At 42.8% G+C, this 15000-nt stretch overlaps 1 protein-coding gene across 1 annotated transcript in view; it reads right to left on the bottom strand.

The window, feature by feature from the left end:
* The window catches only part of LOC116218619 (serine protease 33-like), a 34841-nt gene that overhangs the window by 17573 nt on the left and 2268 nt on the right, over positions 1 to 15000 (bottom strand). The window contains exons 2-3 of the mRNA XM_031560782.2: positions 10634 to 10654; positions 10155 to 10314 (exon numbers count right to left, since the gene is read on the bottom strand). Coding sequence (XP_031416642.1) covers positions 10155 to 10314; positions 10634 to 10654 — 181 coding nt within the window. The remainder of the gene's footprint in view (positions 1 to 10154; positions 10315 to 10633; positions 10655 to 15000) is intronic.

Below are 15000 nucleotides of genomic sequence, written 5' to 3'. Positions count from 1 at the left end.
GTGCTCAGTAAGGTAAACCATCAATTATCGAGGACTAGTCCTCAATTATGTCTGAAGTGCTGACACTGTCAAGAAAAGGGCTCCAGATCTTATAGAATGTATTCACTGATCCTCTGAGACTATATCTAATTTTCTCTAATGAGAGAAAAGACAGTATATCTTTGACCCAGTGGGTGTGTTTGGGTGGGGCAGCTTCTTTCCATTTCAACAAGATGGAACGGCGTGCCAACAGTGAAGCAAAGGCCAGGGTCTTACGTTTTGCTACAGGTAGTTGCAGTTCCTCCGGGATAACCCCAAACAGTGCCACAAGCGTTTGACGTGACGTCAATCTTGTGGTTTAGAATTCCAGAGAGAGTCTCAAATACTGAACGCCAGAAATCTTCTAGAGAGGGGCAGGACCAGTACATATGAATTAGGGAGGCATCTGCACTTTTACATTTATCGCATTTGGGAGAAATAGTTGGGTATATTTTAGAAAGTTTTACCTTAGACAAATGGACACGATGCACAACCTTAAACTGTATCAGGGAGTGGCGTGCACACATAGAAGATCCATGCACCTGTCTAAGAATTGACTCCCAGCTACTATCTGGAAGGCATTGACCTAAGTCCTGCTCCCAGGCTGCTCGGACTGCAGCCAACGGTGGAGAGTCCAGACCCGACATTAATTTGTACAATCTTGAAATAGATCCCCTAGCAAATGGGTCAAGAGAGAGAAAGGCATCCAAAGGGTTCACAGGTGGCATAGATGGGAAGTTTGGTACTTGACACTGCACAAAATGCCTGACCTGGAGAAATCTGAAAAAAATCGTTTTTGGCAAGTCATACTGTCTTGACAACTGTTCAAAAGAGGCAAATGTCTTATCTATAAATAGGTCTTTAAAACAGTGTAGCCCTAGTTCATGCCATGCCATAAATGTCTTATCTTGCATCGATGGAGCAAATAAGTGGTTCAATGCTATGGGGCTTAGTAGGGACGCTCTCTGAAAGCCAAATGTCTTCCTGAACTGAAGCCACACCCTGAGAGAGTGGTTTACCACTGGGTTGTTTGTAGGCGTACGACTAATCCCAGGGAGAGCAGCACCCAAATATGCTGACAAAGAGGTCTGCCTACAAGCACTGTTTTCCATGGAAACCCAAGATGGACATTCAAGGTTGAGATGGTAACGCCACCAGTATAACATGCACCGTAGGTTGGCTGCCCAGTAGTAGTATTTAAAGTTGGGAAGAGCCATGCCACCCTGTTCTTTTGGTCTTTGGAGAAAGGCCTTACGCAGTCTAGGCTGTTTGCCATTCCAAATGAATGATGAGATAATGGAATCTAAAGATTTGAAAAAGGAAAGAGGAAGAAAGACAGGTATGCACTGGAACAGATACAAATACTTGGGAAGAATGGTCATTTTGATTGAGTTGACCCGGCCAATGAGAGTCATGTTCAGAGGGGACCATTTTGAGAGGTCTTGTTTAGTTTGTTCTAACAATTTGGCAAAATTAGCCTTGAAAAGGTGATTGTAAGAGCGTGTAACATTAACCCCTAGGTATGTAAAACTATTCCTAGCAATCTTAAAAGGTACATTTAAGTAGTTGTGATGCCTGATGATTAATAGGGAAAAGTTCGCTCTTGTGCAAGTTCAATTTGTATCCAGAGAATTGGCTAAATGTATTAAGCAAGGACATAGCAGCAGGTAATGACACTCCTGGATTAGAAATATAAAGCAAGAGGTCATCGGCAAATAAAGATACCCTGTGCTCAGATCCCCCCCGCACCACACCTGTGAATCACGGTTGGAATCGCGAAGTGCTATTGCTAGTGGTTCAATAGCAAGGGCAAAGAGTAGAGGACTGATAGGGCAGCCCTGTCGGGTGCCACGGTGCAAAGAGAATGGAGTGGAGTACTGACTATTGGTTAGGACTGATGCAGAGGGTGCGCTGTACAGCAGTCTTATCCAGGAGATGAAAACTGGGCCAAAACCAAATTTCTCTAAAACAGTAAAGAGGTAATCCCATTCTACCCTATCAAATGCTTTTTCTGCATCCATAGAGATAATGCATTCTGGAACAGATTCTGAAGGGGAATATAAAATATTGAAAAGACGACGAATATTAAAGATATATAGGTGAACATGTAAGAGATAATGTATAGTCTGCCGCCCCCCCCCATTCCCCCTCCCCACACACACACACTGAAGTCCTGTCAGGCAGTCTTGTATCATGGCCACCTTCAAGGTTCAAAATATAAGCACATCACATGGCAGCCATAGGTTGATGATACCACAACCATGACCTTCCTATCTATATCACAGCAGGGACACGTGACTTCTTGGTGATGCATGGTGTAGGTAGCAAGGGTCTGAACAAACATGGGAAGGTCCAATAGGCCTGCTTGTTATATAGCCTTTTCTGGTAGGTCCCCAAGTGCACTGCCACATACTGATGTGCCCTAAGATGTCTTTAGTCCTCTGTTGACTATTCATAACTCACCACTAAAAAGGTCATAGCAATTACCAGATTTTGGACAAGACTTTACGCTCGCTATACCATCCGAAGTGACTTTACGCTCGCTATACCAACCTAAGTGGTGCGTTAGCGCAGGTAAGATCTTTCTAAACATGGCACCTCCAAGTGAAAACATGTCTAACAGTCGCTCTAACAGTCGGTTTGGTAACCGCTGCTATGTCAAATGTTGCTATGTGCACACAAGCCACAAAGAGAGGCTTGCCTTCCCAGAGGATTACCACTCAGCCATGCAGTTAGCTGCTGATTTCTTTCTAGTGGCGTCTCGATGATTTGAAAACATCTGGGGCACTTGTATGGGGTCTGAGGGACACCCCCCTGGACAACAGCTGCCCATTCCCACCAAAACACCAAAACACACTGTGTGCCAGCCTACTTACCCGTAATATAAACAAATGCCACCATTGACTTCATTTTCTGCTTCATTGCTCTACTAGTACTTATAATAGTAACCTCATGAGGACACTGTATACCCACTAAGCTGTTCTACAACCAATATTGTGAAAGCTGACTCTGCCCATTTTTACATTTTTATCCACTATTAAAGAATGACTGTCGGTTTTTAATGAACCCAGTCTGGTCAGGGGATATTACAGAGGGGAGGACATCCTCAAGCCTTCTTGCCAACACCTTTGCTAAAATCTTCACATCATTGTTTAACAGGGAGATGGGTCTGTATGAAGCACAGTCCAATGGGTCCTTCCCACCCTTAGCTAACAGTGAAATGCAGGCCTGAGCCATTGTTGGTGGTAGAACCCCCTTCTCAAGGGATTCTGTGAGAACAAGGGTTAGATGACTAGAGAGCTGAAATGAAAATTTCTTATAGAACTCTAGAGAAAAACCATCTGGACCGGGAGATTTTTGAGACTGCATAGAGAATATAGCTGATATTACCTCTTGCTGTGTAATGGGTTGTTCAAGAAGTTCCTTATAGTCTGAAGATATAGCTGGGATTTTTAAACCGCCAAGGAAATCCTCCATTTCATTACTATTCACTGTAGAGTCAGATGTATACAAGTTACTAAAGAACTCTCTAAATTTAGAATTGATCACATTTGGGTCAGAGGCCATTTCTCCATCATCTAGTCGCAAAGCGCTAATAGTCTGTTTGGCTCTTGCCCCTCTTAATTGGCTGGCAAGAAGTTTGCCTGTCTTCTCCCCATGCTCATAAAAATCACTTCGAGTCCTCTGCAAAAGGTGAACTGTTTCTTGGGTGGAAAGTAGGTCAAATTCAGTTTTCACTTTTAAACGCTCCCTGTACAGGTCTGGCGTTTGGCTGGTTGCATATTGCCTATCTATATCTTTAATTTGATTTATAAGGTGTGTTTGCTGATATTTACGATTTTTTTCACTGTTGGCTGTACAGGAAATAATCTGTCCTCTGAGAAAGGCCTTAAGGGCCTCCCAGACAGTTGCATTTGAAACTTCTGGGGATATATTGATGCTTAGAAAAGAGCTGATCTGTTCAGAAATGAATTCAACAAAATGATCATTCGCTAGGAGGGTTGAGTTTAACCACCAGTTCCTCCTTGGTTTGGCTACACAGGGAAATGATAGATCTAAGGCCAGAGGGGCATGATCAGAAATTACAATACTCTGGTATGCACAAGAGCGAACCTTTGACATCATAACATTCTCAATAAGGAAATAATCAATCCTTGAGTATGAGTGATGAACATGTGAAAAAAAGGAGTATTCTCTCTCTGTGGGGTGTAAAAAACGCCATGGATCACCTATGCTGTACTCTGAAAGGAAGTCGTGTATGTAGGAAGCAGACCTACTCACCACGCGGGGTCTAGTAGAAGAGCGATCCAAGACTGGATCCAAGCAACAGTTAAAGTCTCCTCCAATTATAAGAGGGTGGGAGTTCAGACCAGGAAGCATGCCCAGGACATGTTGGAAAAACTTTACATCATCTATATTTGGGGCATAGATGTTAGCAAAAGTAACAAAGGTGTCAAGTAGTTTACCAGAGACAATTATGAACCTGCCATTTTTGTCTGCTATAACTTGGCTTGGGACAAACGACACAGCCTTATCAATCAGAATAGCCACCCCTCTTGCCTTCGCCGGAAAAGATGAATGGAAAAGCTGCCCTACCCAACTTTTGTGGATGCGAGAATGGTCACTATGTCGTAGGTGAGTCTCCTGTAAGAAAGCCACACCGGTCTTTAACTGTCTCAGATGCGAAAGGACCCTGTTTCTCTTCACTGGATGGTTTAAACCCTTTACATTCCAACTTACAAATCTAAGGTTGCAGCTCATCAGAATTATTATCAAGGACATAAGAGCAGGGGTGAGCGTATTGTACCCACCAGCCGCATAGTGCTTTGCAGCCATTTATCTCATAAACAAAGTGGCTAGAAATCATGTGTAACATATTTAAAGTAAGGTCAGTAAAGTTAAAGTCAGTAAAAAAATGCCCTCCCTTCTCCAAAAAAGTATCCCACCCCCCCATAGCACATGTATTCTCTCCCTGTAACCCTCCCCGAATCCAAACAAACACCCCTAAAGCTGCTGATGCAAACAGCAGCAAGCTACCAAAGACATTCTTTTGTCCACCTAAACTCATTCCGATTCTTACCACCACAAGCCAATTCCCCCACACAAATACAATTAAACCTTTCAAAACATTACGTATATCCCTGAATTCTTCGTTATGAAGAGTGGAAAATAAAATAGTGAAAAATTATTAAAAAATAAATAAATAATAATAAAAAAATAAAATAAATAAATAAAAAAGCCAGGAAAAACTCACACAATGTGCAAAGCTAACTAAACTTCATCAGTAATTTGCATAGAAGGCGATTTGCTTTAAAACTAAAACAAGGGTGTAACAATTCCCTGTGAAAGCGTTTACCTTAAAAGTAAAAGTAAAGGTAAAAGAAAACATTGCATTTTTCCACCACAAGATGGCGATAACCGACCATAGTATGCAGAGCTACCCAGGGCTATGTAAGAATCCTGAGTAGGCTATCAAACTTTCTGGGTCCCTAACCGTTATAGTAAAAGAAACATTAAACAATCTAAATACTATTGGTTACCCACATTTTTCAAATTCATAGAAACACCCACAGCAACAAAAAGTTAGGCATTGAGGTACCAGAATTATTTTCCGTTTTAACACATTTTAAATTGTAATTTAAGTTTATAATATCATGGCCAAAAAGAAGAGTAAACATCATCAGCAATATGAACACATTAATATTGGGCCAATACTATTTGAAAAGGGACTATACACCCCATTAATGCAAACAAAAATGTACGGAAAATGCAGTGGCTGTTTCTACCAAGCTAGGCTACCAAGCTAGGCTAACCCATGGCTAAAGACTTGGCTAATATTAGCAATGGCTAGTTTGTGCTAAAGATTGGCTAATGGCTACATTTGCACACAAACTGCTCAAAGGAAATTTAAGTCATTAAGCACTTGGAACTGAAATCACATTACAGATATTAAGCAATTGAACTAAACCTGCATATAACTAATGTGTCACAAGCATTGTAGAGATACCCTTCCTTAAAAGATAGCTAGCACGAAAGTCACTTTAGCAATCTAGGCGGGAGGCTGACGCGCCAAACACTGCCTAGCCTCCTCCACCGATTTTAACCATTGCTTCTCACCGTTAAGCAACACAATGCGGAGACGTGATGGGTATAGGAGTGATGGTTTAAGTCCTCGGTTGTAAAGATCAGACATGACCTGTCGATATTCCGCTCGTTGGTTTACTACATCAGCCGGATAGTCCTCATAGATACGGATCTGCTGGCCACGATATTCAAGTGTCCCTCGCTTGCGTGCCTCTCGGATAATTAGCTCCTTGACCTGATACTTGTGAAGGATCACCGGACGCGGTCTTTCTCCCTTCTTGGGCTTGGGTGCCAGACTGCGATGAGCCCTGTCGATTTCCGGAGGTGTTGGCAGCACCTGCTGCCCGAAGACCTCGAAGAGAAAGGATGGAAAGAATTCCGATGGCCGAGTCCCCTCGACCGACTCCTCCAAGCCCACCACGCGGATGTTCTGTCTCCGGCTGCGCCCCTCCAGATCGCAGACCTTGGTGCGGAGATGTTCATTGCTAACCTGCAAAGTTGAGCACCGTTCTTCCAGGTCTGTGACCCGCTGAGCCATGTCCTCCGCTGCTGTTTCAAGTGATGTTATGCGTTCTTCTTGTTTTTCCAATGTAGACTGTATTAAGTTCAATTTAGATTCCACTATCTGAAATGAGGATTTAAACTCTGCCGAAAGCCTTGCAGTATGGTGATTCAGCAGGTCAGTTATGCTATCCAAGGTCAAGCTAATCTCCCCTGTATCCTTTTTGGAGCTTTAACCGGACTTACCCGCCATCGTATGTTATAAAAAAAAATTTAAAAATGAAAAAGTGTAAAATGGGATATAGAACAACAAAAATATTAACTCATAGGTAGGTTTTAGTCAAAAAGTGTGAACGGTTTCGTGGGAGGCTACTGTCCTTGCGACTACTCCATAAACCCGCCAACCGGAAGACAGCATTCAAGTTTTTAATGAGTGTTTGTAGCCAACACAGTTTTAGGCTACAGCCTGCCTTTTCACTATAGCTTTGACTCCGAACTTCATTAATAGGCTATAATAAATTCGAGCAGGCCTATTAAAAATATATAGCCTATAATTCGAACGAATATTAGGCAGCCCTTAATATTCAATTATGTTATGGGCATTATTTTTCGTAAATGTGTTTGCTTGAACATTCTATTCAGATTCCGAGGCTTCTTCACGCCTGGTGAAGTTGTGAATCGCGAGCTCATTAGGCATACTAGCATGTTATAAATATCCTGGCCATGAATGCATTAATCATTGCATCTGTCTTTCAAAGATGTCAGGTAAAAAACAAATAAGCATCCTGTCCTTCGCCCGAAGGGGAAAGCCCCCTAAAAAGGCCAGATTAGGCCCAGAGAAGGTCATAAACACATTAGAGGAGGAGATGGTGGAAGAGGAAGAGACAGTGCAGGTGGAAGAGGAAGAGACAGTACAGGTGGAGGAGGAAGAGACGGTGGAAGAAACAGTGGAGGAGATGGCTAGAACAAAAGGGAGAAAAGTCCCAGGAGCAGCCACCTACAAGACCTCTTTTAATAGTGAATGGACCTCTAAATGGCCATGTATTACTGTAGGAAGCACCAGCTCATATTACTGGTGCTCTATCTGCCGCCAAGAGAACTCCTGTGCCCATCCAGGTGTGCGGGATGTGACAAGGCACATAGTAAGGGGCATCAGGCCAAACAGCAGGCACTGAAGTCAACCAGCACAATTAATACATCCAATTCTATGACTATGGCATATATAATGGGAACCAACACCAAAAATGATAAAAGCATCCAAAAAGGCAACAAACACCTACAATAAACATAATTCTCTTTCTCTCTCTCTCTCTCTCTCTCCCAAATTGAATACATACTTTGTAATTGGTTGAATTGTCAGTGCCACGTGTCAAATCTTTTCTGCAAGTCTGAGCAATTATTAACAACAACAAAACACTAATAATAATATGGGGGGGGGGCGGGGAGGCTGGTCTGTGGGCATACGGCAGGGGCGGGGCGGGCGGAATGGGGGTGGGCCGGGGCGTCGCCGGGGGGGGGGGATATGTCACTCTTGCCTGTCTTCAAAACTTGAGAGCCCTGACACACACACACACACTTCACCTGTAACTGTGGGCACACACACCCATTAGTGCAGTGAGTTTATATGCACGTAGCCACAGATTACTGCAGCGAGTCACATTATGTCACATGCAGTGGCGGCTGGTGAATTTTTTTCTGGGGGGGGCGCAGTTGGGCGGCGCGGTTAAAATAGCACTCCACAATGAGAAGAAAAGAGTTTGAGTAGAATATTTAAAAAAAACAAAGCTTTATTTCAACAACACACAGTGCTCAACACTATCTAATAACAACCATCAACAAACTGTAACTTTGGGCATGAGAGGTTCAGAGCAGAATGGTTTCAGAGGTTTACAGAATAAAACAGGTGCCCACACCCTCATTTAAATTTAGTCATTTAGCAGACGCTAAACACTCACATGAAAGAGCATTTAGAGCACAAGAGATTCAGAAAGAGATATCACATTTTACATTGGGTGTTTGACAAGAGTAGGCCCCACTACTTATAAAGAAATGTAGCCCTCCTCTCTTTCAAGTTGGCAAATCTCTCAATAACTTTTCCCTCACAACAGCCAGCATACAGTCAAGTTCATTCTGGACTGTTTTGGATGTTCCCTTAAACACAGATGCTCTTTCAGTGCACTGTCAAGTGAGGCAACGACGTCCACCAAGCCACGGAATATCCCTGGGTTATCCGAGTTCTCGCTCTCATCATGACCACGCAGGGCCAACTCAAATGCACCACAGAACTTCACACAGTCTATTATTCTTGAGAGAATGTGTCTGTTTTTCCTTACTTCTTCATTGTGTTTTCGAATGCCAATTCGGTACCCTTCGTCGAGCTGCTTTGCTATACTCAGTCTTCCAAAGAGGCTTAGCTTCAGGCTGTTAGTTAGATGGCTGCGGCAAGATTCGTGCTTCTTACATTTATCGTTGAAGTGCTTTAGATCCTTCATCCCCGTTGCAGTCCAGATTGTTTCAGTCCCAGGACTTTGGAACAACAGGCAGGGAAAACAAAAAAAACGCATTACTCAATGAACAACCAGCTAACCAGCTCCGGTTAGCATACAGGCTTGAGGAGAAGCTACGGGTGTACGTCCTCCCGCGGTCGATGCTCTGCTGCTGTATTTTTAAATCCGGACGTTTCGGGTCCCATGTCTTTCAGTCTCTTCTTATCGACATCTGATCGTCGATTGAAAGGTGTTTCACGAAGAGATACCACAGAGTTTTCAGTTGCCATACTTACAGAATCAAAGTCTCTGCTAGCTATGTTGCTCTCCTAGATACGTGAGATTTATATGGGATGTGAGGGAATGATAAAGGTCTCTGATTCGACGAATAGTCCAGTCGCGTTGAAATAAGAAACTATGTCATTGGCTAGGGCGCAAAATTTTGCGCCCCAGGATCGAACTTTCATCCGCCAATGAGAAGCTGTCCTTGCTCAAATGTTGCAGAAAAGTATGAGAGCTCCCATTGACTTCCATTTGGCCGGCGCCCCTCCACGGAGGAGTGGCTTATCTCAGTGATAACGAATGGCAATATATTATATTTGGTCACATTTAAGTGGTTGTTGACAGGGGCTTACGGTCTCCCACACACATTTAACGCGTTAACACAGTACATTTCTTATTTTAATTGTTTGGTATATAATGTTTTTTTTTTTTTTTCATCTCAAAATTTTAGGAGGGGCGGCGCCCTTGCGCCCTGTATTGACGCACCGCCACTGGTCACATGTCATTAAGATGTCATAGCATCATACAGTCATGCCATTTAGTGATTAAGGTAAAATGATGCTGCTACATCAGTAGAAACTGATATGACATCTGTGTGTGTGTGTGTGTGTGTGTGTGTGTGTGTGTGTGTGTGTGCGTCTTATGAAGCAAGCTTCAGTAAAGTGTTACCTAAAATCCGGCATAATGTCTCTTTAAGAGTTACCCATGATGCACTGCAGTAGAGTTACGGAGCTACGGTGAGTGTGTTGGGTCAAAATACCCGCAAGAGCGCCTGAGTCTCACCGTTGGAAGCAGTGTGCGGCTGACATCACCCAGTCCTTGTTGATGAGGGACCCCCCGCAGAAGTGGCGGCCGCGGTGAAGGCTGGCCTGCCATGGCCACGCCCCCGCAGGGGCGTCCTCTCCCCCCACTATGCGGGTGTTGAGGGGGGGTTGCCCACACACTGAAGGGAATCATAGGGGTCATGGGTCAAGTGTGTGTGTGTGTGTGTGTGTGTGTCTGTGTGTGTGTGTGTGTGTGTGTGTGTGTGTGTGTGTGTGTGTGTGTGTGTGTCTGTGTGTGTGTGTGTGTGTGTGTGTGTGTGTGTGCATGTATGGATGTGTGTGTGTGTGTGCGTGTGTGTGTGCATGTATGTTTGTGTGTGTTTGTGTATGTGTGTGTGTGAGTGATGGATGTGTGTGTGTGTGTGTGTGTGTGTGTGTGTGTGTGAGTGATGGATGTGTGTGTGTGTGTGTGTGTGTGTGATGAAGGAGGGGACTCACCATCCAGCTGTGAGAGGGATCCTTAAAGACAGAGAGGTTAGAGCTCAGGGTCAGTCATGAGATCAATATTACAATTAATAATCAATATTACACACTATTGCAATAATCAATATTACACACTATTACAATAATCATAAAATATTACACTCAGATTCAGTCAATCAGTCAATGTTACACTGGTTAGTTCAGTCAATGTTACACATTTTACGTGGGTGAAGGCTCTAGAGTCGTTTAGATCCTCCCCACTCAGCGCCCTCTAGTGTAATTAGCGCGTCGCTAAAAGACGGGAGAATGGGCTTGTGTGTCACCATGGATGATGAGTTAGAATTAGAATTAGAATTAGAATTAGAATTAGAATTAGAGCTTTTGTTCACGAGGTTACAGTATAATTACAGTTTTTCACGATTGCTAACACACATTTTTTGAAAGCATGCCTCGTTTCCTCAAAACTCTAAACACAAATCCCAAAACCACTCACACAAAATGCAAAACCCTTTATACATCCTGCAAAAGCCAACTTTGCTTTCAAAACAGTGTTATGTCACCTCAAAAGGGTACTTTGTTTTCTAATGACAAACACAGCCCATTATATGAGTAGACATTCTAAGCATCGATTGAACACTGATGTGCTCAATGGAAAACACTACTATGAAATGGGAAAACACCAGTATGAAGGCCTTATCAGGAACATTATGTTACTATACGCTTACTCCTGTAGTAAAATATAACTGTATAATGTTTTTACGCAAATATAAAACAACACACAAATATACAGTAACAACTAAAATATTTCTTTATTTTATCCAAAAGTGCTGTATCACAGCAAACACAAATGAATGTGTAAATGATTTGCACAGAACAAACAATAGGATATAGGCCAGTACAGTCAACAAAAAAAAGAAAGAAAAATGTAAAATAAAAAAGGACAAAAAACTACTGCATCCTGTTCTAGCTCAAGACAATATTGACAATGTGCTATCAGAAATAGACCTACACAGTGTTGTGAATGTTGTTGCATTTTGTGTGAGTGGTTTAGGGATTTGTGTTTAGAGTTTTGAGAAAACGAGGCATGCTTCATGTGTGTAAGCAATCGAGAAAAACTGTAACATTGGATTGGATTACAATACAGTACAGTAATGTGTCAGTGCTGATAGGACACAATCAGTTGTGAAAATGTATATGACTTACTTGCACATAGTCATAGCATAACTGTTTGACTGTCGGAGTTTCTGACAAAAGGCACCCTGTACACCTGCTTTATTCTCAAGGTGTTCCGCCTTAGAACACAGTCCACTGTGGCTAGGCTCACTGTATTGCTAAAGCTTTGATTTCAAATTGCACAACAGCCTTTGAAATGGAAGTTTTGCCAATTGAATAGCAGTGTGTTCTGTCTGAACACAAGGAGGTTTTGGCATTGATGAAGTGTGCAAAGTAGAGAGGATGGTGTTTAGTGTTTTGAAGAAAGTGTGGTTAACAATTGAAATTTGTGTCTAAAGCACATAAATGTGTGTTGTGTTTTGAAGAAAGTGCGGTTAACAATTGAAATTTGTGTCTAAAGCACATAATTGTGCTTATAGTTTAGCAGAATTGGTTTAGGGAGTTGGCACATGAGTTACAGGTTGTGGTCATTGTGCCATAAGTTCCAGTTTTTGAATGTAATCAATCGAGAAAAACTGTAAGCCCTGTCTACACTAACCCGGGTAAATATAAATACTAATACTCGCAATAAAAAAGATCTCCCTCCACACTACCGTTTTCATATCATTTTCCGAATGTTTGCCGTCCACACTAACACGTTGAAATGACAATTGTTGTCATGGTTACGCCACTCCTGCCCTGCAGGCAACCCCCAGTGCCATGGCAACCGAACGTCAGGGTATCTAAAAATCCTCCATTTTCTCCTGTCCAAACTACAACGTTGTTGTGAAGTTGTTTCATCCAAAAGAAATCCAAACCATAAACCATCTTAGAAGATGTTGTCCAACAAACACTGGTTTCTGAACAGGTGTAGGGTGTGGAGGGGGGTATCGATACCGCTGAGCCCTCTATTCAAGGTATGTATGGTTTGGTACCCCGTTGTGAACCTAAATGGACAACTTACAGCATTATTATATGCCGATATTAAATGATATATCAAATATAAACATTTCAACAAATAACATTTCTGTTATATTTTCACCCAAAACCCTGATGTTCGTATTGTTTTTGTATCTGAATTGCGTCAAATTTCTCGCACGCACATAGTTTTCATTTACCAGCTGACATGTCATGCTAAAATGTTTCGTTACAAATGGAACAGACCTGGTTTAGACCTGCCTTTATGAGGCGGACAATTCTCACGCAAATTAAAGACGCGCTCTCGTCAGGCAGTTTTTGTAAATACCATGGAATACATAATTAGGCGCACTTTACACATCTCCTCCCATCTTTTTGCGGTTAACCCCCCTTTCTCCCATTTATGCATATGTAGACGGGAAGCGCAACTTGCCTCTATCCGCTTCAGCAGCAGGGGAATCTGCGATTTCACCCAAGTGCGCCGCGTTTGTAAATACGGTTCCATGTCTTTACACGCATATTGCGAAGAAATTACGCCTCAAGTGGGCTCAAGTATGGCTGACTGGTATCAGCCAATCATCTGAGACGTGTACAAGCCAAACTGAGCTGCTACTGATCTGGAAAGTTCATAGAGTCATAAACAGGGCTTCTGTGTGTGTGTGTGTGTGTGTGTGTGTGTGTCTGTGTCTGTGTCTGTGTGTATGTTTCTGTGTGTCTGTGTGTGTGTGTGTATGTGTGTGTGTGTGTGTGTGTTTCTGTGTGTCTGTGTGTGTGTGTGTGTGTGTGTGTGTGTGTGTGTGCGTGTGTGTGTGTGTGTGTGTGTTTGTATGTGTCTGTGTGTCTGTGTATGTGTCTGTGTGTGTGTGTGTGTGTGTGTGTCTGTGTGTATGTGTGTGTGTATGTGTCTGTGTGTGTGTGTGTGTCTGTCTATGTGTCTGTGTCTGTGTGAGTGTGTGTGTGTGTGTGTGTGTGTGTGTGTGTGTGTGTGTGTGTGTGTGTGTGTGTGTGTGTGTATGTGAGAGTGTGTGTGTATGTGTCTTTGTGTCTGTGTATGTGTCTGTGTGTGTGTGTATGTGTGTATGTGTGTATGTGTCTGTGTGTGTGTGTGTGTGTGTGTATGTGTCTGTGTGTGTGTGTCTGTGTGTGTGTGTGTGTGTGTGTGTGTATGTGTGTGTGTGTGTGTGTGTGTGTGTGTGTGTGTGTGGTGTGTGTGTGTGTGTGTGTGTGTGTGTGTAACTACTCTTGTATCAGAAGCATTATTAGGGTGACAGGTACCAGGAAATCAGAGTGATTTTGACTTCCTGCTCAAGGAGTTCGGGGTATGTGTGTGTGTGTGTGTGTGTGTGTGTGTGTGTGTGTGTGTGTGTGTGTGTGTGTGTGTGTGTGTGACTTCCTGCTCAAGGAGTTCTGAGAATCAGCTGTCATGCAGGTATTGACAAGGAAGGGAGGAGTGTTTTTCGTGTCACACACACACACACACACACACACACACACACATACACATACATTTTATTCTTTATTTGAAATCACCACAATTACAAATGTATTTGTGATTCAGAAATAAATGCTATTCTAACTTCATATTCGTGTATATATGTGTGTGTGTGTGTGTGTGTGTGTGTGTGTGTGTGTGTGTGTGTGTGTGTGTGTGTGTGTGGAAACAATGGCATGTCATTAGACTGTGTGTGTGTGTGTGTGTGTGTGTGTGTGTGTGTGTGTGTGTGTGTGTGTGTGTGTGTGTGTGTGTGGAAACAACGGCATGTCATTAGAACATTATCCTGTTCGTCACAATTACTGCTGCTGTCAATCAGAAAAGACCATTTATGTTCTCAGTAGAAATAAAACACACACATACACACACACACACACACACACACACACACACACACACATACAGAAACACACAGTCTGTTCACTCAGAGATTTAAAACACACACACACACACACACAGACAGAAACACACACACACAGAAACACACACACACACACACACACACACACACACAGAAACACGCACACACACACACACACACACACACACACACACAGAAACACACACACATACACACAGAAACACACACACACACACACACACACAGAAAAACACACACACACACACACACACACAGACAGAAACACACACACACAGAAACACACACACACACACACACACACACACACACAGAAACACGCACACACACACACACACACACAGACAGAAACACACACACACAGAAACACACACACACACACACACACACAGAAACACACACACACACACACACACAGAAACACACACACACAGAAACACA

This window comes from Clupea harengus, chromosome 23, assembly GCF_900700415.2.
Source record: "Clupea harengus chromosome 23, Ch_v2.0.2, whole genome shotgun sequence".
NCBI classification, from domain to species: Eukaryota; Metazoa; Chordata; class Actinopteri; order Clupeiformes; family Clupeidae; genus Clupea; species Clupea harengus.
The sequence above is the reverse complement of the archived record's forward strand: the minus strand, read 5'-3'. Positions and strand labels throughout refer to the sequence as shown.